This window comes from Falco biarmicus, chromosome 13, assembly GCF_023638135.1.
Source record: "Falco biarmicus isolate bFalBia1 chromosome 13, bFalBia1.pri, whole genome shotgun sequence".
NCBI lineage: Eukaryota > Metazoa > Chordata > Aves > Falconiformes > Falconidae > Falco > Falco biarmicus.
This window is the reverse complement of record NC_079300.1, coordinates 27,054,316-27,077,609: the sequence shown is the minus strand read 5'-3', so window position 1 is coordinate 27,077,609 and position 23,294 is coordinate 27,054,316. Positions and strand designations below refer to the sequence as shown.

The 23,294-nt window shown below is 37.6% G+C and overlaps 1 protein-coding gene across 4 annotated transcripts in view; it reads right to left on the bottom strand.

Moving 5' to 3' along the window:
* STAG1 (STAG1 cohesin complex component) overlaps positions 1 to 23,294 on the bottom strand; it is a 199,788-nt gene that overhangs the window by 109,849 nt on the left and 66,645 nt on the right. For all 4 annotated transcript variants that reach the window (XM_056358368.1, XM_056358371.1, XM_056358369.1 and 1 more), the window contains exon 5: positions 16,446 to 16,542. In XM_056358368.1, the coding sequence (XP_056214343.1) occupies positions 16,446 to 16,542 (97 nt within the window). The remainder of the gene's footprint in view (positions 1 to 16,445; positions 16,543 to 23,294) is intronic.

Sequence of the window (23,294 nt, the reverse complement as noted above, 5' to 3'; positions counted from 1 at the left end):
GTGAAGTTAAAACAACACAATGAAGAGTTTCTGAACTTGTTTTGGCACGGGTAAGAGAACAAGCACGTACTAGAACCAAAATCAGTAAATTTCTGTACATGCTTCTAAAAATGCAATGCAAGAGGGAACCGTCACCTTAGAACTGAGAAAAGATAAACTGCTGGCACACACAGAGATCACAAGTGTTGACAAGACAAATATAAGTACAAATGTCAAAGAAGGAGCAGAGAACTGAGAAAGCTCCATATATCACTTGTTTCTCAACAGTGGATGTCTAGGATTCACTAAGGAGTACTGGAAAGCAAAATTTAAAAAAATATACACCTATACTTACTAATACTAGAAAAATTTAAAAAAATATACACCTAAACTTACTAATACTAGAAAAACTAAACTTTACATAAGTGACAAAGCAGCAAGTACTGAAAAGAGTGTTGAAAGACAAACAGTAATAAAAAATGGATGAAATACAAGAGGGAATGAAGAGCCTGAGTACATTAATTAACACAAAGATAGTGGACTCAAGGGGAAAAATTAATCAAGTACCACTAAGGAAAAAGGAAAGAAGAAAAACACAGAGGAACATTGCAAGTAAGGCAGGTTTAATCTGGAAAAAGGCTTAAATCCTTATTTACAACCTCCTTTCAGATTATTTTGGATCTTCTGCCTTACAAATTTTAATATGAGAACCAGTTGAAATGGTGTGTTTTACTCAAACTAATTGTAAATACATCAAGAATTATCATGCCACTAATACTATTCTTTGCAGACATCCAAATGCAAAACACCACTTAACGCAGCAAAGAATAAAGCTGCCACCTTACTCATCTGGTTGTTTCTTACAGCTTGGTGGAAAAATCTTTGAAGTGGGAAAATACAAAGCAATACTTGGGTAAAATAAAGTATTTTAAAATAACCTACAGCTAATATTTTCTTTTGTAAAGAGCATTTAGTTTTCTCAGTACTTTGTAACAAACTACTCAGAATATGTTCTCCACACACAGAGCTTTCAGCCCTTTAGGCAATCTTTCCTTTTAAGGTTTCTCAGTGCTACCTCTCCCCCATTATCAGTTTAAGATGTCTGCAAGTCTTAATACCAGGTTATCTTTACTATAAAATGCTCACATTTTTAAGTTTAACCATTATGCTAAATTTTCTGTACAGTACCCACTTTTTTTGGCATAACTACATCCTCAGCTGTAACTCCATGTCAACACAGACTCTGTCTAGTAATTGCTTTGTTGTTCTTCCCACATTAAATTTTCCTTGAAGTCCACAATAACACTGAAGGGTGTTATATACTATGGAACAACTGCTTGATGAGAATATTAAAATTTGAGTTACATTGTTAATTAATGGCTCTGTTCAGCATTATATTCTGGCTTTACCATTCTGCAGCAGCTTAAAGCAGCCCCACCACATACCCATCTGACGAAATGAGTATACTGCTACTTTGGCTGCTGAAGAAAAGCTAAACCACTGGGGATGTACACCTGTCTGCCTGCCTGCCTCTTCTCCTGTTTCTTAAGCTCATCTGTGTAGACGTGCCCTCACAGAACACATTCCTTTCTTGTAATTTTCAGAATCTGTAATTTCTTCCTTTTGCCTTATACTTTCCCACACTTAAAGGAACAAGTGTACCTCTTCATCCTTGATTTCACTGTTACAGATGAATCAGTTTCCCCTTCTTGATTTTTTGCTATAATTGAGATATCATGCATGTAATTATTTTTTTCCCCAGCATATTTAGTACTTTTTTGCTGTCATTACAGGCTGATAAGAACTAAAAAGGTAAGTATAAAGGATTGCCCATTTCCAAAACATCTGCCACCTTACACTGTTTCCATGAGATTGAAGTCTTAACATAGCTAAGGGTTAAATGCATTTTTCAAAACAGTGCAATGTCTCTCACTGTTTCTAATCAGAATGAACTGCAAGCATTACTCAACACAGGCAGGCAGAGAGGAACACTACCAGGGCGTGAGGACTGCAGATGCTCTCCCCTCCCAAGAGCAGCTTGTTGCCTCATCTTCCTTCAGAGCACCAGGAAACACTAGCCACTGAGTAAAAGCAATTCTGTATTTCCCTGAAAGAAAGTTAGGGGACACCCACCTGTGCATTCATCTGTGCATGTAAAATCTAAATCTAAGCCCTGCAGTGTCTCTCTAACTTGTCTCACGTCTTCACAGCTCAGTGTTAAACCTCATCCATAGTATCGTTCTTGATTTTATAACCTACCGTAACTGGAGCAAAGCCAATGCAAATAAGTTAACTATTAATACTGTATGCTACAATAAATACACTTCACAATCAAAACAGTGTACTAGACTAATACATGTTACATTATACTGTACTACACTAACGTTACTCTAGGACACTGTTGAGATCAATTAAATATGAGTACGCTAAAATCCTTCCTTCCTTCCCTAGCCTCTGATTTTTTTTTTTCTGCCTAAAACATATTAAACACCTCTGTAATCATGGAGTTAAAGTTTACTAAGCTACTACTCATTCACGAAAGCACTGTCAAAACTAAATCCAACTTTAATTTTATATCCCAGTTAAGGAGGTAAAAGACATAATTATGGCATTATATACATAGCATGCAAAGTAGCACTACAAAGTAATCACTGGCCAAAGCGTCAGACAACTGGAGCAATACAGTAATATACCAAGTTTAACTGACAATTGTTCTAGGCCACCCTGTCTTTCTCAAGAGTAAACAGCTTATACACAACAGTTACAGCTCTACTCCCGTGTTAACACCTTGTGAACTGCTGAACTCAGCCACTGCCCCTTATCAGCAAACTGTTTATATCAAGGCCTCATTTGAATGCAGATATCTCCGAAACCTAGCACAGAAACTGGCTCTCACAGCTGAGTTAGCAGGTAAGAACCACAGGACCTAAGATTAGGTCATAAATATCATGTGAATGTAATTTTACTCTTTGATCTTAATCAATGCATTTTTATTACAAAGAAATAACTGGAATGGAACAAGGAAGAGTGGCAAAAAGAGGTTTATGAGAACCCTCTACAAAATTCCATATGGGACAGAGAAGATGTATATGGAATGATTTGTTATGTCTCAAAAAAAATCCCAAGGAAGTAGCCAGTATCAGAGAGCTAAATCAAGGGATTTTTCCATACAGTACATAACTGAAGTATAATCCTACTGTTACAGCCTGCCATAGAAACCAGAAAAAAAAAATGTCTGTAAATTAGTTATCAAAGAAATTTGAGAACATCCTTCACTGCTATCAGACAGAACAGTTTGCAAGTGCTTATAATGGGCCTGGGCTGGTATCTTTCCCATTTGCCACATTTTTCTGTGAGCAGCTACAAGCAGACCAGATAAGACAGGACAAACAGAGTGTTTAAAAAACTTTAGAGCTCAAACGTACTCTCCCACCACACACACACACAAAATAAAGTATCTGTTTGATAGAAGCATGAGTAACTACAAATGTACACATCACAAATTAAACTCTAAGCCACGGATTTAGTTACAAATTGACAAAAAATGCATTCAACAATGAGACATCATATGATAAGGGAGAATAAGCTGTATTCTGCATATGACACCAGTAAGTCAAATTTCTGCATCAACTACAAACCTGGGTTATCTTGATGCTAGCCCAAGAAGACTAAGTCTCCAGCAAAAAAAAAAAAAAAAAAAAGAAGAAAAAATATCGCATTACCTACAAATCTTGAGAACACAAAGCAAACAAGCAAGCTCATGCAGGTTTTGGTTTTCTGCTCAGATAAAGAATTCAAGACAGACTGCATCTCTTACAATTCCTTTGTTAATCAGGACTTGGAATTCCAATCTATAATACCCACAAGTAGTGCCAGGAATTGACTGGCATATATTTTCTTCTGTATATGAATGGAAAGGATTACATCTTCTGGAAGAAAATTCAGTGGTGATTGGTTGAAAAGACTTACAGTTCAACAGCTGCTTCGAAAATTACAAATCAAAGTGCTGCTGATCCATAAACTCGATCTTCTCATAATTTGGAGCAAAAAGCTACTCCACCACTGGTCACTTACCCAACTCACCAAATAACAAATCAGGACATGAAAACAAACTGACACTTTTCATCTGAACCTGCAAGGAATGCAGTTTGCTGATATTCTACCAATGGTGCCATACCAGAATGAAACCATGATTCCCAGTGAGGCATAACAGTTGAATTTATTTTCTCCTTTCCTTAAAAGCAAGTACGTTAGTGTATGTGATTCTCTACTTTGAACTGGTGGATGAAAAACTGAGTATGAGCCAACAATGTGTGCTCACAGCCCAGAAAGCCAACCATACCCTGGGCTGCACCAAAAGAACTGTGGCCAGCAGGTCAATGAACATGATTCTCCTGCTAATACTCTGCTCTTGTGAGACCCCACCGGGAGGCTGTGTTCAGCTCTGGGGCCCCCAGCATAACAAGGACATGGATCTGTCGGAGCGAGTCCAAAGGAGGCCACGAAGATGGTCAGAGGGCTGGAGCACTTCTCCTTTGGAGACTGGCTGGGAAAGTTGGGGCTGTTCAGCTTGCAGAAGGTTCTAGGGGGACCTTACAGCACCTGCCAGCACCTAAAGGGGCTGACAAGAAAGCTGGGGAGGGGCTTTTTACAAGGGCTGGTAGCAACAGGACAAGGGGGAATGGCTTTAAACTGGAAGATGGGAGATTTAGACGAGATATTAGGAAGAAATCCTTCCCTGTGAAGGTGGCGAGGCGCTGGCCCAGGCTGCCCCAAGCAGCTGTGGGTGCCCCATCCCTGGCAGTGCCCAAGGCCAGGCTGGACGGGGCTAGGAGCAGCCTGGGCTGGTGGGGGGTGTCCCTGCCCATGGCGGGGGGGTGGGGGACTAAATGATTTTAGGGTTCCTTCCAACCCAAACCGTTCTATAGTTCCATGAACCACAAAAATCAGTTAAGATTTTAGCTTTGTTAGGCCACAGTTTTCAGATAACCATATCACTGTAGATCAGACGTAACTGGTCTTCAAAGACTCTAAAAAAAAGAATTTGAATGATTTCCACTATATTCCCCACTGATGCTTGCTTCAGAAGAACTGAGAATCTTCAGCTGGCTCTAAACTATAAGTAAAACCATAGAACTGGAAATACTCATTACAAGACTTGGAGTTAAGAGTGGAAAGGTCACTTAGCAACTTGGCTGGCCCAGCAACTGTTGTCGTTTCCTTTCACCTACAGTTTCAGAATCCAAAACTGACACAGGTAACAAGATCAGAGAGGCTGATTTAGAGTTGCAGTTAGGCTGGCATGGGATCCAATGCCTTTTGGTTATCAAAAAAGTCGACAGTGAATACTTTGAAGACTCCCATTGAGCTCACTTCCAACTAAAGTCATGTGAGCAATATCCTTGGAACCAAAAGAGCTCCCTACAAATACCCTGTTGTACACACAGCCACTTCATAGAGTATGAACTCAATGGGAAACACATATGCCTCAGCTGTCGAGAGTCCCTATTTCTTTCAGTTCATAACTTCATAAAGAAAAAGGGGACTCAATAATTCCAGCTCTATAATATTACATATAATAATATTCCAGCTCTAACTGGAAGAAATTACTCATGTTGTTATGGAGATCCATTCTACACCTGACCTCACTGGTGTGTTAAATTTTGTATTCTTTCGTCTTCACCACCACAAGCAAAATGCTAGCTGTCTAATAGGCAGCCTGTGAGAACACAGGAGTAACAGCAATCTTCTGTTAAACTCAAAAGATGCTCTTTTCTTGAAATGCATTTGCCTCTTCTTCATCAATAATAAAAAAAAAGTAACTTTTAATGACTAATTAAATTGACTTGAAGAATATAAGATGAAAATCAAAATGGGGCAAAAATGGTTTGAATCAACAGAGCAGAAAATTGCCATGCATTTATGTCACAAGTTGAAATTCCACTACAAACACCTAATCCACAAAACTATTCTCTGCTAAACTATTTGGAAAAAGGGTACTTAGACCCATCAAATTATGTATAATCTCCTGTTATAATTATCAGTTTAATAAATATAATGCTACTTAATAGCGCTGCTAGGTCCCTCTGAAATGTCCTTATTACACAACTGCATAATTAAAGTCATTTGCATGACATTCCATTTCCCTACATAAACCATGTGATGTACTTACTTATCAGCTTTGGTCTCCCAAAATGAAAATTTAGTCTTTTCTTTTAATAGTTGGCCATATAGCAATTTTCTCAACAGCTTTTGTGGAGAACCGCTTTACCACATTACTTTGTTCCTATGTTTAAGGGATGCCAGTTCACTGCCACAATATGGCTTTCTTTTAGAGAGGATGTGGTATCTTCCGTTCTCTTCTAGATACCTTATTTAATTCATTAAATTTAACCTCTAAAACTCCAGTCTGTCCTGTCTCTGGAAGAAAAACTGTCTTTAAGGAAAGAAACAATTTAGGAATAATAATCATTGAACTACCAGCAAAAGTATGTAGCTAACAGGAATGTGACGTCATCAGGTTTTGATTCTCACTTTATTAGTTTATGTCAGGACCTAATTTTTGGAGATCTGTGATAACACTTCCCAAACAATCTTTAGGACATCAGTAGATTAGCGTTTTTTTGTTGGGGGTGGGGGGGTGGCGGGTGGAAGGGCTGGTTTTCTGTACCTGGTTCTGTACCCGGGTGACAGCAAAACTGTTGGTACGAGGGACTCTGTAGTTACTCCATTTACAGCCCTGCATAGTTGTCTAAACAGAAGCTCAATTCAATCTCCAAAATAAAACTGTAATTTGATGGAGCTGCAGCATATAAGTTACAAAAGCATTCACAACTTCCCTTAAAAACATGCTTGACAGATTTTGCTGCATTTCAAATAAAACTCTGCAAACTCTTATTCACCCTATGTTCAAACCTGCACCTCCATTTCTCATACACATCTCCTGTGATCATTTATGTATTTAGTATTCTTTTGCTTGAGATACCTATCCATCATTACCTGTGTAAGATATGATACAAAGGAAATCATTTAGTCTTTCTAAAACCTCCACTATTCATTAACTGCTCTTTTTTTAGGCAGGTATCTTATTTCCAGCAGTTTAAAATGCTATGTCATTTTACTAAATTTCAGGATGACTCTTTAATATCAACAATTCTTTTTAAAACACTGTCATTTTTTGTTTTTATCTTAGAAATTTATCACCACTACCTCTTATCACAGAGCTACATGCATTACTTTGTGGTTCCATTCATACAGTTGACTAAATAATCTTGATCCAGGAGTCTGTGCTGGGATTAAACATGGTCAATAGCAAATGTATTCTTGTCATACTAAATTAGATCTGAAGTAAAAATTGGTTTAGTGCTTTAATCGTTGAGAATTTTGGGATCTGGTATTTCTAGAGTCTAAAAGAAAAAGATTATTTCAAGCAACAACAATATTGGCTATATATCCATGTAGTTAGATATAGCTACAATAAATCTTCATCCCCAGAAGTTGCTAAAAGAATTTCTAGACCCTTTTCCCATTATCACAGTTTCCTAAGTCACACCTTACAAGTTATTCAGAACACTTATTTCAATAATGATGAAATAAACAAAATTAATAATAGAGATTGTGGTAAATCTAACAAACTACATTAAAGGTATTTCAAAAGATGATGTTACGACTTTGTAGAAGCTCATTTCCACAACAGATGGTACCTATTAAACTCCACAGACTAGTCCTGAGAGAAATTTCTAAAGAGGAGTTTTAACGTCATAACTCCTCTGAGTTCATCCCTTTATGAAACCAGGCAGTTTTGAACTGAAATACCCAGGACCCAACACCACAAGCGAAGGGTATGAATACCAGTTGTTCCAACCTGAAATGCAAGCTAATGGTGTTAATTAAAAGAAGGGAGAAACTCAACTCTACTGCTCACTTCTCAGCTGATGTCAGTTATCCAAGAACCAGGTTCAGCTGTGCTAGGGGTTATCAGCTCCTTACTTAAGGGTACAGAGACAGCTGGCAAGGGAGCTCACCACTGTTCCGGCAAGATCTGGTAACAGTTTTGTATAACTACCTTTTCCACCTTTCCAGGTACCCAAATACATTCCACCATGCTTTCTGATTGATGCAAATACAAAAAAGACAACAACGTGGAAGTAAAAGCCATTTACACCAGTGTTCTCCACAATGGGTTTGTCCCTAGCAGTGCCAGAAAATGCCAAAACTTCCAGTTAAAAGGAGGTGAAAAATTGTAAGGCTCAGCAGGTCATGGTTCACATTAAAGATGGCTGAGACAACATGATCAGACTGATATAAGCCAAGAACGAAGTAGGTAGTAGTGGAATGTGAGCAGGACTGTATCGGCTTAAGAGCTGACTTCGTCTTTTTTCAAATTTAGATGTATCATCTTCTTTAGAAGTCAAGATGCTCTTTTTCTTCTATATCCAGCTACTGTTGAATGCTTGCAAATTAAGAGACTATTGGATTTGTTTTAACCACTTACTTTGTGCCAGAGAATAATAAGGCTTTTTCATTAGGATGCAGACCTTTTTAATCATCCCCGTCTTTTTCTCTTCAAAAGTAATTATTGCAGTGTGTACTAGCATTGCACTTAATAAAATAAATCTATGGCTTCCCTAATGCAAAAGGGGGAGAATCATAATGACAATGTTTGCCGAGAGAAATGTAATTTTTGGAATTTAATTCCTACCCTTGGTCTGGAAAAAAATCTGACTCGACCTTCCGCAGAATTTGCATCTATGGAAAGACAAGAGACATTAGGACCTTTCCTGTTTGTAATCCAGTAAAGAAGTGCTAAGATCTAGTGGCATTTGATTGCTCTTCATAATTAGTTCGTGTCTTCAAAGAAAGTACCATCTATGTAAATTAAAAATAAATAATCCAGCAATTTTTCTAATGCACAGGTAGACGCAAACTCATATACAGGCATAATTTGCTCACAAGTCTTAGAACAATATCATAAAAAAAAAATAAAAATCAAACTAATGGTTTTTCTTATCTGCTTCATACAGGGATGTCCCTCCTGTAAGAAATTTGTATTATACAGAAAACAAACTAAACATAAATAAAGAGGCAACGACATACATCTGGCTAGTAAGACAGCAACTATTCTGAATCCACAACTAGAGGTATTTATTGCTCTTCTCTTAAAAAGTTATAGCATTAAGGCATCACTGATCTGAGACAGACTTCTCAAATAGTAACTTCATAGTCACATTAGTACCATTTTCCAGATCAATATGTATGTAATTAAATGAATACAGGGGAAAACAAGTAGTAATATTTTAAAACCTTATACAATTTATCTCCAGTGAGCAGTGCCAAAAATAATTTTACAAGCTATAAATTTACTAAGTAGTACACAGGAGCAGAACACAGACTTTGTTGCACTCTTACAAGGAGCGCTTTCATTTTCAGCAGAGATTTGAACATATTATACATAACTGGCAGTGCAGAACTTGCTCTTAGACGATGATTTCAAAGGTAATTTATCTTTACTTACATTATACATTTGCTGTAAAATATCCTAGTATTGCAAGTTCCATCAATTAATTCAATAAAAATATTGTAAATTATTTGAAAGTTGATATTAATTCATATTAATAAATTAGTTAACAGCTGATTTTAAGCCAGCTTATGTTCGGTCTGCTGTCATAGTTGAAACATGACTAGTTCAATATATTCAGGTAGCGAGTAATAAAGAAAAATACGTTTGGTTCAAATTACTGTCACTCCTGTAACCAATTCATAGGGTGGAATCTTGGACTGAAGTCAAACCTCAATACAGCAGGTATTTCATTTGGATGTTGAAACCACAGACCAGTATGTACGACCTTCATTCATGTCTCCTGTACTGAAAGGTCAGCAAATGCCTGCATTTTCCCCCCCCCTAGTTTCTGAAAGTAGTAGGATGCACCTTTTGGGAAGAAGATGCCATTAGATCACAAGTGGTTATAAAATGTGATGCGCTACTTCAAATCTTTTTTTACCCTCTCAGATCTGAATTTTAATTTATTTATTTTTAATTTTTTAAGGCTTCTCACCCCCAAAAGAGTCAGGGAAACACAAAGATTAAAAAAACCAAACAAGAATAATTTTGTAGCTGTTTTTCCGATAGCCAAATAAACTTTTAAGAGCTAAAAAATAGAAAAAAAAAATAGTAGGAAAGAAAGAGGACATGAAGTGAGAAGTACAGATACTTCCTGTTTGCTGCTGAAAGTAACATTGAAAATCTTTTTGGTTTAAAAACTATATACACAATGAAACTAAAGCTCTACTTTCAAGAACATCAACAAGTATCTACCATTCGTAGTTCTTCAGAAAAATTCACACACCATGAAACCGTATTAACTGTTAAGTGTTTGATATGAACTTTTTAACCTTACCTACCTTCATTTAAAGAACTGAACTGATGAAGCATTTAATACATGTCTGGTAATCTGATTTATCTTCCACCCAAGCCAGTTAATAATTTGCATCTTATTTTCAGTTTGAATTTTATAAGCTTTCACTTCAAGGTAAACACACTGTAAAAATGACCTCAAGGCTCAGAAAACAAGAAGTACAACGTTCATATCTGGTTTATCTACACCACACATGAAATTAAAATTAAAATTAAGTCATTTCCATCTTTCAGTCTTCCCATTTTTGAATGTGGTTAACAACACGTTTTTAACTTCGTCATATGGTTATTGGGGTGTATTTATTTCTGTATACTGCGCGTATGAAATATTTTATAAATTCTTGACGTTACTATGACTTAAATATCTATTTTTTTTAATGTGTACTACTCCTTTACTTTGCAGCTTCTCACAGACTAAAAAGGGATTTTGTTGAAGAAACTGGGAGAAAGCATAGTTTATACCCTTAATAAAAATACAGCCTCCAATGCAATGAATAGCATTATCTTCTAATTTGTTCAAAATACTAAACTTTTATGATATCAACTCCTTAATAATAAATGAATGACCAAAGAGGTAAAGCTTTTTAACACATGCCAAAATCAGCAACATTTCTCACTAACAATCTGCAGCTCATTATGAAAGGACTATTTGAAGGAAATTATATTTATCAATCAGTCTTATTTCTATGCTTAGTAACATCCATCTGTATAGTTATTCTATGGTGTTATTCATGATGTTATTCCATCAATCACAAAACAAAACTGTGTACAAATAAATGCCAAAAGACTAACAGTTTTTAAACCATTACTCCACTTAAATTATTATACCCCCTATTAAAATATTATTAATCAGAGTAAGTAACACTATTTCCTGGCTTATTTGCTTTCTGAAATCCTGTCCACAGCAAAGCAAGTAGTTGCTTTTTCATGCTTTGCCAGACCATACAATGGCCACTTTATGGTGCTTTTTCCTGGTTTTAGCCTTCAACTTCCCTTGGCAAAAGAGGAATCTATTAGCTTGCCCTTAATTGAGAGCACAGAACACTAATAAAAATCAAAACAAGCACGCATCCTGCATTCAAGCAAACTAACTCAACTTCTGCACTTGTTGACTCAGTTTGCACCATTCAATCACAGAAATTTTCAGAGGATCTTACTGGAATAGGCGAGGAACAATTAGAGATTCAAGGCTCCGGCTGGAAGAGAGTGTGGATCCCCAAGTGTCTGATTCACAAGGGAAAAATCCATAAAGATGTCCTGCTTTAAGCACTGGGCAAAATGTTCACACACAGATTCCTGCTTAACTCAATAACTGAAAAAAAACCCAACCCTAACCACCAGCAGCAATCAAGGCTGACAGGTGACAGTTTGAACATTTCTTCATTAACATTTGGTTCCACACAAGAATCTAAAGAGAAGATTTTGAGTGGAAAAATAAGATAGGAGAAACAGCAAATAAAGAAAATTCAACTGCTTCCTTCACCAACTACTCCTAAAAAAACACCTGCAGTGTGCCAAATCACAAAACTGCGTAAATGGAGAGCTCCTTGTAATCCAGAGAAGGCTACAACACTCTGAAGAATTCAACAGTAAGGGAGTTCCACCAGTTTTGTTCCGCTGGTAACTGGTGTCGCAGACCTGTCTGTCAGAGCTAAGGCCAGCAGCAGTGCTCAAACCACTTCTGAAAATCTCTTTAAGCATTTACAAGTTTCTGGCTTACCTATCAGAAAATAGATGAGAGGGAAGGAGAGGGATGGTAGAGAAAGGATGGGAGTAATTTCACTATATACTCAAAAGCAGTCAAGTAGTTCTCTTCAACTATGCGAGAGACCTTTTTCCCCTGCAAAAGAAAGCTTCTTTTCTTACGTGGACTCAATGGGTTGGTTTGTCCTTCACAGCTTAAGAGGCTGTTTTAACCACTAATTGCTTCTGGTTAGGAAAAAAAAAAAATATTTATTCCACAAGCATGGCTCTCCGCCTTTAAAATGTAGAAAGGTCAGAGTGCTGGTGGGATTTTCTGTTTGTTTTATATCAATAACAGAAGGCAAAAGCAGACAGAAATGCAGATACCCAAGTCAGCTCTAAATCCACGGAGCTCCAGAAATGGAAACAGCCTGGTTGTCATAGCAGCAGAGCATGATACCTGAGCTAATTACTCCGTCTGAGAGGCAGAGCTAATTAGTCCAGATGCAGCATCACACTGACACAGTTATAATCCTTCTGGGACCTGGGCAAGCATATTGCTGATTAGACATTTCAGCTTGCTTGCAGCTAGCTCAGAGATCTCAGCCTACTATGCTGTGCTTTACACACATATTCAAAAAAATAAAAAAAGAGAGGAAAAAAAGCAAAAAGATGTTCCCACGAAGAAGCAAGCAATGGAAAAGAGCTCTCAAAAAATCCCATAAAACTTTGAACACTGATCTGCAGCTCTTCTGCAAGAGAGGAGGACACCTGTATCCACAATGCTACAGACCAAACCACAACATTTGAAATGGAAACCTAAGGAGTATGGATACACTTCCACCCCCAGCCAAGTGAAAGTTATTTTAAAAATTGGTTTACCATTACCACAAAAAGTTCCCTGTTATCTAAAAATGCAAAACCCTAAATTAAGTTTCTGACAGAGAAGTAAGAAGTAAATAAACCACCACCAGCTTTAAAGATCGTGAATACTGTGGAAAATATATACCTACCGCTAACAAACAAACCTGTTTTTTTCAAGGATTGGAAACAGCATTTATTTTCTTTTTTTCCAGGAAGTATTTTTGCGTTAACTTTTTTAACTATGGTACTACCTGATACAAGATCCTCTCTCTAGGAGAAGCAATGCATTTTGAAACGGTAGGAAACACAAAGTGAATAGGTGAATGCATCAGTTAACCATTTTCCTGCCACAGAAATACAAAGTAACGTCATGGAGAAGACTACACAAAGGTGTGAAAGGCAGGGATTTTTGTTGGTATTCTTGAAGAAAAAACAGAAAGATAAAGGAAAAATTATTTAAGAAACTATTTTCACTTCTTAGTAATCAAAATTAGCAAAGGCAAACACACACACTTACTGAGCAGGCAAACTAGTGGAAAGATGGCATGAAAAGTGATTTTAACTCCCATGCAAATCTAATTATTGAAGTGCTTTTGGTAGCTCAATAGAACAATCTTTCAATTTATACCAAATGGTCCTTTAAAAACCCAGAAAGATTACTGAGGTCATGCTAAAACCAAATCCCTCATGTTTTAATGGACATTATTGTATGAACCACAACATATTATACAGAAAGTAACTGATTGAACAGATACTCAGAAGAGTTGACAAAAGACAAGACGTTCTTGAATATTAGGTTCATATTTATTCAATTTTGAGTTGCACAGATCTTTTAAGTTCACCTCCAGAATTATTTTTACAATTTTTCAGTATTAATAATTTACATAACATGCTTGCCTATTCATATCTATAAGAGATCAACTGCATTTCAGGAACATCTCAAGCACAGCTGGAAGATGCTAAGAGATTCATTCAAGTGTATATGGTTCCCAGGAGAATGGGATAAATGCATAAAAAACAATGTTTCTCTAAACAGAAAGGTATTTTTGTCAGAGTCAATACTGTTGCTAAATAAAACAGTCTGGTGCCTAAATGATTTCTAATTAAAGTCAGAAAATAGACATACACTCTTCGCCTGCTTAAAACTTCTGAAAGAAATGTCAAGTGCATTTTACTTATATCTAGATATCAAATAATTGTAAGCACTGTTAAAATGGTAGGTTTATAAACTTAGCATCACTTTCAAAGTTTCCTGAGGAACCTCCTCCCAAGCTAGTTGTCCTCCTCCCTTCAAGTTAATGATCACAAAGTTAGAGGTAACAGTAAGCATTTAGATCCAGCTTTAGGAAAGAAGGCTGGAGAAGCTGAGAGGACGTCAATGGAGCAAACTGAAAAGAAGAAAATTAAGGAATATTTAGGAAGATAAAGTAGCCATTGAAATTCACAAGGAGCTGTTACTCATCAGAAATGGAAACAAGCAAGTATATCAACAAAATTCTTAAAGGGAAACAAAAATGTCATAATAGAGCTTATAAACTTCCCTGGAAAAGAAACTGGGTCTTCCTCACAAAATACAGAACATCCTCAGATATCCGTACCTCATTTCCACTAAGGACAGCTTAGTATGCATTTTGCCTTAAGTGGACTATCAATAAAATCCACTCTTTTCTGATAAAGTTTACTTAATCTAGAAAACAGGCACATTACTGGAAACTGGAGAGAACAGAACTGTTTGCCAGGATTTTAACCCTCTTTTACAGCTGTTACTGTACCCACTGCAAAAATTCCAACACAGAAATAAATCCCCCAAACATGCTATGAACTCAGGGGATAAAGTCATTTTTGCTTCCTTTCTGCCATCATTGCTGTTCAGGACGAGAAGGCAAATAAAGCAAGCTCAGCAGACAGATATCCCTGAGGGTACAAAGCAGAGTACCAAAAATGGATAGAAAGTCACCATTTAAAAAAAAAAAACAGAAGAAAAAAAAAGAAGTAAATGACATCAGCCACTTGAAGCGCTGCTGCTTCACAGCCAATAACCGAAAGGTTTTTCTGGGAAGCAATTGCTTCAGCAACATATGGTTGACAGTGGGCATTCAGCCTGCACCAGTCAGTAACAAGAGGTTTAAAAAATGCGAATCTTCTGAGATATGAGCACTGCTTTCTCTAACAAGGAGGAAGAAAGGAAGCACAAATTAGAGAGCAGCAGGGGAATGAAGATATTTATGACATGCCTCCACCAAAAGCTTGCATCAATAGAAACATATGGCCAAGGATCCCTTGTGTTTAAAGCTGCCCAAATTCTTAGAAAGAAGCCTGTGGGGTTGATTTTTTATATACACCTTTAGGAGAGTGTTAAAAAAGAAGTGAACAGAATACAGCTACTTCTACATAAGCTGCCAAAAAAGTCTGAAAAATATTTTAGGGGATCTGTGAAAACAGTACAGACATTGACACAGGCTGGTAATCTAAACTCTAAGCTTCAGCCCTTTCACAGAATGCTTCCAGAGCTTCAGTCTTTTCCATCATCCACAAAATAAGTTTACTTCCTTAAGCTAAGAAAAAGGGTTGCTGAAGCTGCTGATGGCTCATATTTCTTTTCTCTGATGCTTCTAACTGTACTTGGGATTTCACCTAAGAAGGAAGAACAGGGACTTCTACCCAGATCTTCTGATGCTAAAGGTATATTCCCGTATCACTCACAATATGAAGAAAAAGAATTTTGGAATTGCAGGTTATTTTCAACTCTACTCAAGGCAAATTATAAAAAGCATCAGGAAACAGCAAATAGTTTGTTTTTGGACGCTACAGAGGGAGGGAGCAGGGCTCTGTCTTTCTCTGTTTTCAAGGCTGAGTTAACTGAAAAAAGACAACACATGAAAAATTCATTAGAAGGTACAGTGTGGCAACAGAATGCTAGAAAGACTGACTGCCGCATGTCTGGTAATGGAGACTGCTTAAATAGGGTATAAAAGGCAGGCCACTTGCTGCTGACTTGATAAAGTATTACAGAGGAAGAAATAAGATGGGTGAGTCATCCAGAAGAAATCTTTCTTGCTAAATGAAGCCAATTGAAGCCTGACTCCTTCCCCTTCGGTTTAAAAAACCCATCATTTTCCTAGAAAGAAAGACAAAATAGCAAAGTTAAGGTACAGCTACACCTACTAATTCTTGTAATTAAAAAATGAGGAAGAAACAGAAAGGGGAAGTAAAGGCATGCCTACCTTGATTAGCAGATCTTTTGTCTTCTTTTGCTGATGAGTGTCACTGTGAGGATTTGTACACTTTAGGATGATGACAGGAAAGTGAGAAAAAGAAAGGGTAGGCCCTTAACAAACATGCTTTAAATAAAATTATTCTTGAACGTAGACAATATTTCTATATAAACCATGCATATGAGGAGTAGCAATCCATGTGTATCCACATCTTTACCAGCATTTGCACTAATACATGTTTGTATGACTGTCAGATTTATTCTATACAACTTGTTTCCAACGTTCTGTACCTCGACATCCTGAACACTGGATAAAGAAGTTGATTAAATCCAGAAGTGCTATGTCCCTGTCTTGTTTATATGATTCAATCCAGTCGTCCACCACAGACTGTCAAGAAAAAAAGAATACTTATCAGAGACTCTTAAAAAGTGTTTTATTAAAGGCAAATGACTTATTATTTTCAGAACATAATTTTATAACTGAGCATTTATTTTGCACAATTATACACGTGTACAAATTCAGAAATCTATACACCTTCTCTCAGGGTGGAGACAGAACAAATATTGTTAGGGAACAGAACTATATGCATCATTTTCTGGTGTTATGATTGTATAAACACAAGTTCAAATTGAAATTACTGTAGTTCCTCAAAACTCTACTTACAGTATTCATCCAGTTTCAAAATTGTGTTGAAAAAACAAACACTGTGATTCCTTTCAGAATGACCAACATATATTCCCAGAAAACTGATGAGCAGAAACACTTTGGGATAAAAACTGATTTTATATTGCACAGTGAACATCTCTGTATTTATAAAGGCCAAAGTAGTGCATCAGTCATTCAGAAACACTGTACATAGTTCAGGAAGACAGAATGCAACAAGGAACACTTAGTAAATAAAAATAATGTACAGAAGTTGGTCTTACAGTGTTTGCGAGTCAATAAGCCACCTGAATCACAGTATATGGAGCTGAGTCACAGTTTCAAACTGCACTCAGAACTGCAAGTAGCCAGGAGATAATTTTATAATCACTGATACGCAGACATACCATGCAGTCATTATTATGAATAATAGCAGGGAGGAGGACAGAAAGCACACAGGTGTGAAAAATGTTTGTCATCTCATATATTAATCTCTAGAGACAGAAAACGTGCCTCAGCTTGATAAGAAAGGGCACTAAATGAATTTTGCCAGTCAACACTGAAGTGCAATCACAGCATCAGAAAGAGTTAATGGCAGATACACATCTGCAAGGAATGCAGCAAAGCCCATAGCTGCTTCCCATACAGATACTTTACCCCAGAGTTCTGACTACAGAACCCTCTCAGAGCTGTCCAGACCTACAAGTTATAAAACTCCAGATGTAGGTAAAATGAAGCCATGAGAAGGCAAACACAAAACAACTAAAGAAACACTTAAAAACTGTTCTAGGAAAGAAAGAGGGTTGTGTGAGGTCCTTCTTCAGCCTGCTTCACGCTTAAGGAAGACAAGTACGGCTGCCTTTCATGTCACTAAAATACAGTGTTCCAAGTACCTCAGTTACATAAACACTGAAGGTAAGGAATTGTGTATGTTTATTGTAACCAAATGCTATGTTTTATTTATTTTGTGAGACAAAAGAAAAAATCTTTACTGTTCCATACATGTGGCAGCATTCTTTAAGAGAAGTTTGATTATGCTATTGGAGTACACCTGGCAAATGGATTATTTTATTTTGGAGAGTTCAGGTTTGCAATGAATTTTTATAAAATTAATTTTAAAAATCCTGCATGTACACATCCACCCCACCACCACCACACCTACGCAACCAGCTTCCAACCATGCTGAAAGAACAAACATGAAAGACAAAATCCAAAGAATTCAGCCTCTTAGAAAAATCTGGCCTCTTTCTAAATGAGTAGATATAAAGACAGGATCTTGAAAAATCCCTCTGCAGTTGCTAGTTTATCCAAGTGCAAACTGCCCTGATCACCAGTGGGACTTCAGCAGGTGTATGAGAAAAGGGAAGTAGCAAGAGACACACACACAACTCTGAACTGAGCCAACCACTCTCGTTTAACACTGATCACTGTTCTCCTTAACCCAGGACAGGATGAGACGATCCATATTATTATGTTACTCAACAACCAGCCTGAGTCTCTAAACATTTAGTTTTCCAGGAAGCTTAAGCTTTTACAGGTTTTGTCTACCCATACACCCACACATGCATGCCCAGTAAGAGAAACAATCTTAAGAAGAGGTTCATCTGCTACTTAGAAGAAATTAAAAAGGAAGTCTTGGCCTCTAATTCATCTTCCCACAAGCTGAGGGGACATGAAGCAGCAGCACAAAAGCAGTTATCTAGAACGCTTCGCTGTTACTTCATCCTGAATTTAGACCCGTTCCTGTAAGTATCAATCATTTCAATCAATCAGCAGAATTCTCCAGGGCACATAAAACCAAAAGTAGCCAAACGTAAAAATTATTTACTAGACCAAATATTGACAAACCTTAACAACCAGACTGCTGGTGTACTACCAGCTTAAAAGATTTGTTTGAACAGCTATATTAGTGGAGGTATCAGAACAACATGCAATTGCCAGCAGCTATTTTTTTCACTGAAGAAAATAGCAGCTGTGCTGGGTCGGACTATATGTTCAGCTGCCCAACAGGGCTTACAGATGTAGGGAGAAATATATGAATAGGCAAGAATATAACGATACTTCTGAATTACTCTCCCAGACCCTTAAGACCCTAGCGTATTTCTTCTCTCACGAACGTATCTGTCAAAACCAGGAAGTTTCATACCTACACCATCTTGCAGCAATGTGTCTTAATCATTCACTGCCAAAAAAGAGTAATTGTTTTGTTTTAAACTTGCAAATTGCTAGATCTATTTGATGCAACCTAATTCTTACAAAGAAGAGAAAACAAATCTGAAGCTCCTGTTTGTATTCTCCATGCTCTCGTCTGGTCACCTCTTTCCAGGCAGAATAATCCTACACTGTGCCACACGGCTTGAACAGAAACATTTCCATATCTTTATCTTTGCTCACTCTTGTCACACATCTCTTAACAGTTTCTGAAGTCTCCTATATTCTTCTTCAAGCCTGGGAAGTCTCAGATGCTCTTCCTGAGTGTTAGTAACTAGTTTGCCAGCATCTGAGCACTGTCCACAGCCTAGTTTCACATAAAACATTCCCTTGTAGAAGCAAGGCTGACCTGAGAGATTCATTTCTACATTCATAATTACTCCTGTTTCTTGCTACAACATACTGCCCCTTCAGCTACACCACCACAACTGTTTCTGGACTGTGCTATAAATATTACAAGTGAACCCATTCGGACTGAAAAAAAGGGGGAGCAGAGGGGAGAGACCTGGAGGAATATCTTTTATTTTTGTTTCTGCTTCTTTCAAACAATTATTCAATTGGTTTTTTGCAGCGCTACCTCAAAACCACAGCATCAGTGCAGCTCATCTCCCTTCTGGTATTTTTTGTCTCCTTCTACAAAAAGAATTTTGAGGGACATGCTGTGCTGTTGGGCACTAAGGGCCCACTCTGTCCTACCCAGTACAGCGCTCACATTTTCAACCCAGAACTATAATGCAATTCACAGAAAAATAAAGACAAGCAGCCGATCTCAAGACTGACGGACCAGACTCGAGGCAATGCAGTCTTCAGTGGCAGCAGTAGATAAAAACCAGCAAAATCAGAGGGAAGGTTCTGAGCAGGGAGAGCAGGCAGAGCAGGCAAAGCCTGCCTCCTGTGTCATCTAGCCCTAGCAGAGGATGGACAAAGCTTCAACTAGAATGTTGAATGTTTGGGTACAATTCCTTTTACCTAACTTCACATGCACAGCCCATGTAGTCACACAAGCTAGTCACTGCCTTCATCCTCTGCAGCGTGTACGTGTGCACACACATGCACACATATATAGAGCCAATATCCAGTGGAGATGGCAGCATAATCCACCCGTCTAGAGCAGGTTCGCAGTGAGACGCGATGGCTCCCGCTTAACAATGCTGGGGTTCACGCCAAGCCAAGCACAGGCACCTGACCTCTTGACATCAGTACAAGTCACGCAAACTGTATTCACCAATCCCTAAAAATAAGAGGGGTATTTTCAGGGTATCAAAATCAAAGTAACACCCACAGAACTATATCTTTCACACACACCCCATGCACATTTGGCACGCTTGTTGGTAAATTTTTTTAAAGATTACAGTTTAAGACAACAGGAGATAATGAAGCCAGACTACATATGCTACAACAGTTGGAACTTAATCAAACTGTTGACTTCTGATGTAACAGAAAAGAGCTATAAAAACTGAAAACACTAGGATGAAAAAATAAAAATTATACAAATCAGACCTAAAACAGAGGCAAGTATCAACTGAATCAAGAAAAAACAGCAATAATCCAAATACCAGGGAAAAGGACAAACACTAGCAAAAAAGAAATCAAACAGGCAATAGCGTAGCAAGTGGTGCAACAAGCAACCACTACCAGAAAAGGAATTATTTTGCATAAAAATGCATAGAGAGAAGGACTCCTATTAAAAACAAGGAGTTCTAACCAACAGTCCACAGGTTAAAGCAAACCCTCCAGGACGATTTTATCTTGTTAGAGCAGCCTCTATCCAGCCACCCTGTTTTTAAGAGCTTCTCAGACATAAGCAAAGAGCAAAATCAGGGAACAACCCACATCCAGTCACCATCTCACCCAGAAGCATCCTGCCCTGGCCCCCTCCCTGCCACCTGTCCCCAGTGCAGAACTGGTACTGCAGCAACGACACATGCAGTGACAGGAGGAGGGAAGGACTGGTCAGCTCTTTGGAAAGGAGGTAGCTACAAGGAGGCTCCAGCCACCAGAAGAATTCATCCCCACAAGAGCCTTGTTGCCTACTTCTGCAAAACACTTATGAAAGACGGTAGGAATAGACTGCATGAGTTGTTTTGGTGGTACCCATCTGCTTCCAAATGTTTTTACCTTCAGATGAGAAGAGAGCATGGATTTACCATACGGAAACGTGCACTTGCATGCTGTGCATGAGATACATGATAAACTCAGCATTCCTGGGAAGCAGAAGATCTACAGTACACGTGCTACAGCACTCTGCCCAGGTGCAGGAAATCCATGCCTTTGGGATTCACCAGATTCAATGCACGTGCACAGGGAAAAGGCTCCCCTGACAAGGTTATGAAGCACAATGAATGAGAAAGTGCACAAAAAATTATTTAGCTTCTCATCTTCATTACCAGACTGGAGTGAGGCAAGGAATACTGGAAGTAAATTTTAAGCTAAGTAAAAAATTATCTAGCTCAGTTACATAGATAAAATCTCAAGATGACTCCAGTAACATCCACATGACCCCCTTTCACTTCCTGCTGTCAGAAAACACCTAGACATAAACATACACACATGTAAATGTACATATATATACATATGCACACACAGAGATGCACCACATCTGAGTCGGTCAGCATAACAAGTCCATACATGTTACAAAAACAAGACTCAAGCATTTTTTTTTTAAATCTGAAAATGCTTCTATTCTTAGAAGAACTGCGTGAAAAATCAAGGTCTTCTGCAAATGGCAGATGATGTATAGTACAAATGCATAGTCAGTACAGGAATTTTTAAAAGTCCCTAACAGCTTCCAAGAGAATCTCACATAATTTAACTCTCCAGGGTTTATGTAAGAACTATCATGCAGCACAATTCAAAGAATATGCCAAATAGGCAACCCTTTAGAAATAAAAACCTTAAAGCAAGCAGCAGAATAGATCCATAGCCTGAGTAAACAACTTAAAATCAATCACGGAGACTTGCAGATGTATTGACCTTCACATCTCAAAGTCTGCTAATAGGTAAATAGGAACATTTTATAGTACTGAAGAGAACCAGCAGCTTGGATTGCCAGTAAAAGCAAAAGTCTGATGCAATGAATGAAATAATGAAGCTAGTTATCTTATTACCTCCTGGAGGCTTTACAGCCATGAATCCATTTCATATTCCTTCAGTGCATGAACATTACTACATCCAGGAGCATTAAGTGCTGGAGGAACCAGAGGGAGGGACTAACTGCAGATGATACCTTGCCAGGTCATGCAAATTAGCAAAAAAACCCCAAAAAACCAGTCCCACTAAATATTAATGAAAGTTGATTTCCTAAAAGCTATTTCACAATTTAAATTAAGTAACAATCTGGCAGCAGTGCTACGAACACAAAGTGAAAACAAATGACACTATATACAAAGTGCACATTCAAGTGTAAGATCTGAGTCAACTATAAGCAAAGGCAAATCAAGTATAAAGAAAATTTAAGTAATCCGCCATTTCATACAGCTGATTGTGGACATGCTTCACCTACAGTGAATATGGCAGAACAAAAAATTACACCAGAACAGATGTGCAGTGTGTTTACATTAAAGGTAGGGAAAAAAAACCAAAATCAAAGCTTATACTAACATCTTCTGCCAAAAACCCAATGTTACTCAAATGAAATTCAAAGCTTATTAAAACAAAAAAGGAATGCACAGTGAAATTAATATGAATATCTGTATAAAGAACAGCCCAAAGAGAAGATGAAAAGCTAGAAGACATGCTTTTACAGAGAGTGAGAACTGAAGAGTACACTGACAATAAGAACACAGGAAAGGAAAGGCAAGTAGTGAAAGTCTTACAATGCTCTGCATAGAAGTTAAGTGAATCTGTGCAGGTATTTTAAGGAATAATAAAAGTCTTTTACAGTTAAATTTCATGAAGACTAAAGTAATTAGACATTTACTGGGGCGAAGGCAGTTCCTAACACATGAAAGTATGTGTAATTTTAAGATTGTGCATTAGACTTCAGGATGACTGGTTGCATTCCAAATCAAAGACAGTAAGTCTAATATATACCCACTGAAAAGCCTAATGTAAGGTTAATAAAAAGGAACTGTGTATTGAGAAGCTGCAATTTATTCTTTTACTTCTAAACATGGTCAGGTCATTTTAAATTATTAAAGACTTCACACTTTGCTACCACCTAGCAAGCACTTTCTGAAAAGCCAAAATGATTCTTTAAAAAAATATATATCTTCCTTTAATGTAAAAGTACCTGTTGGTTTTTGCACCATAAGCAAAAATATGAAAATCTGGTTTATGCAGTATAT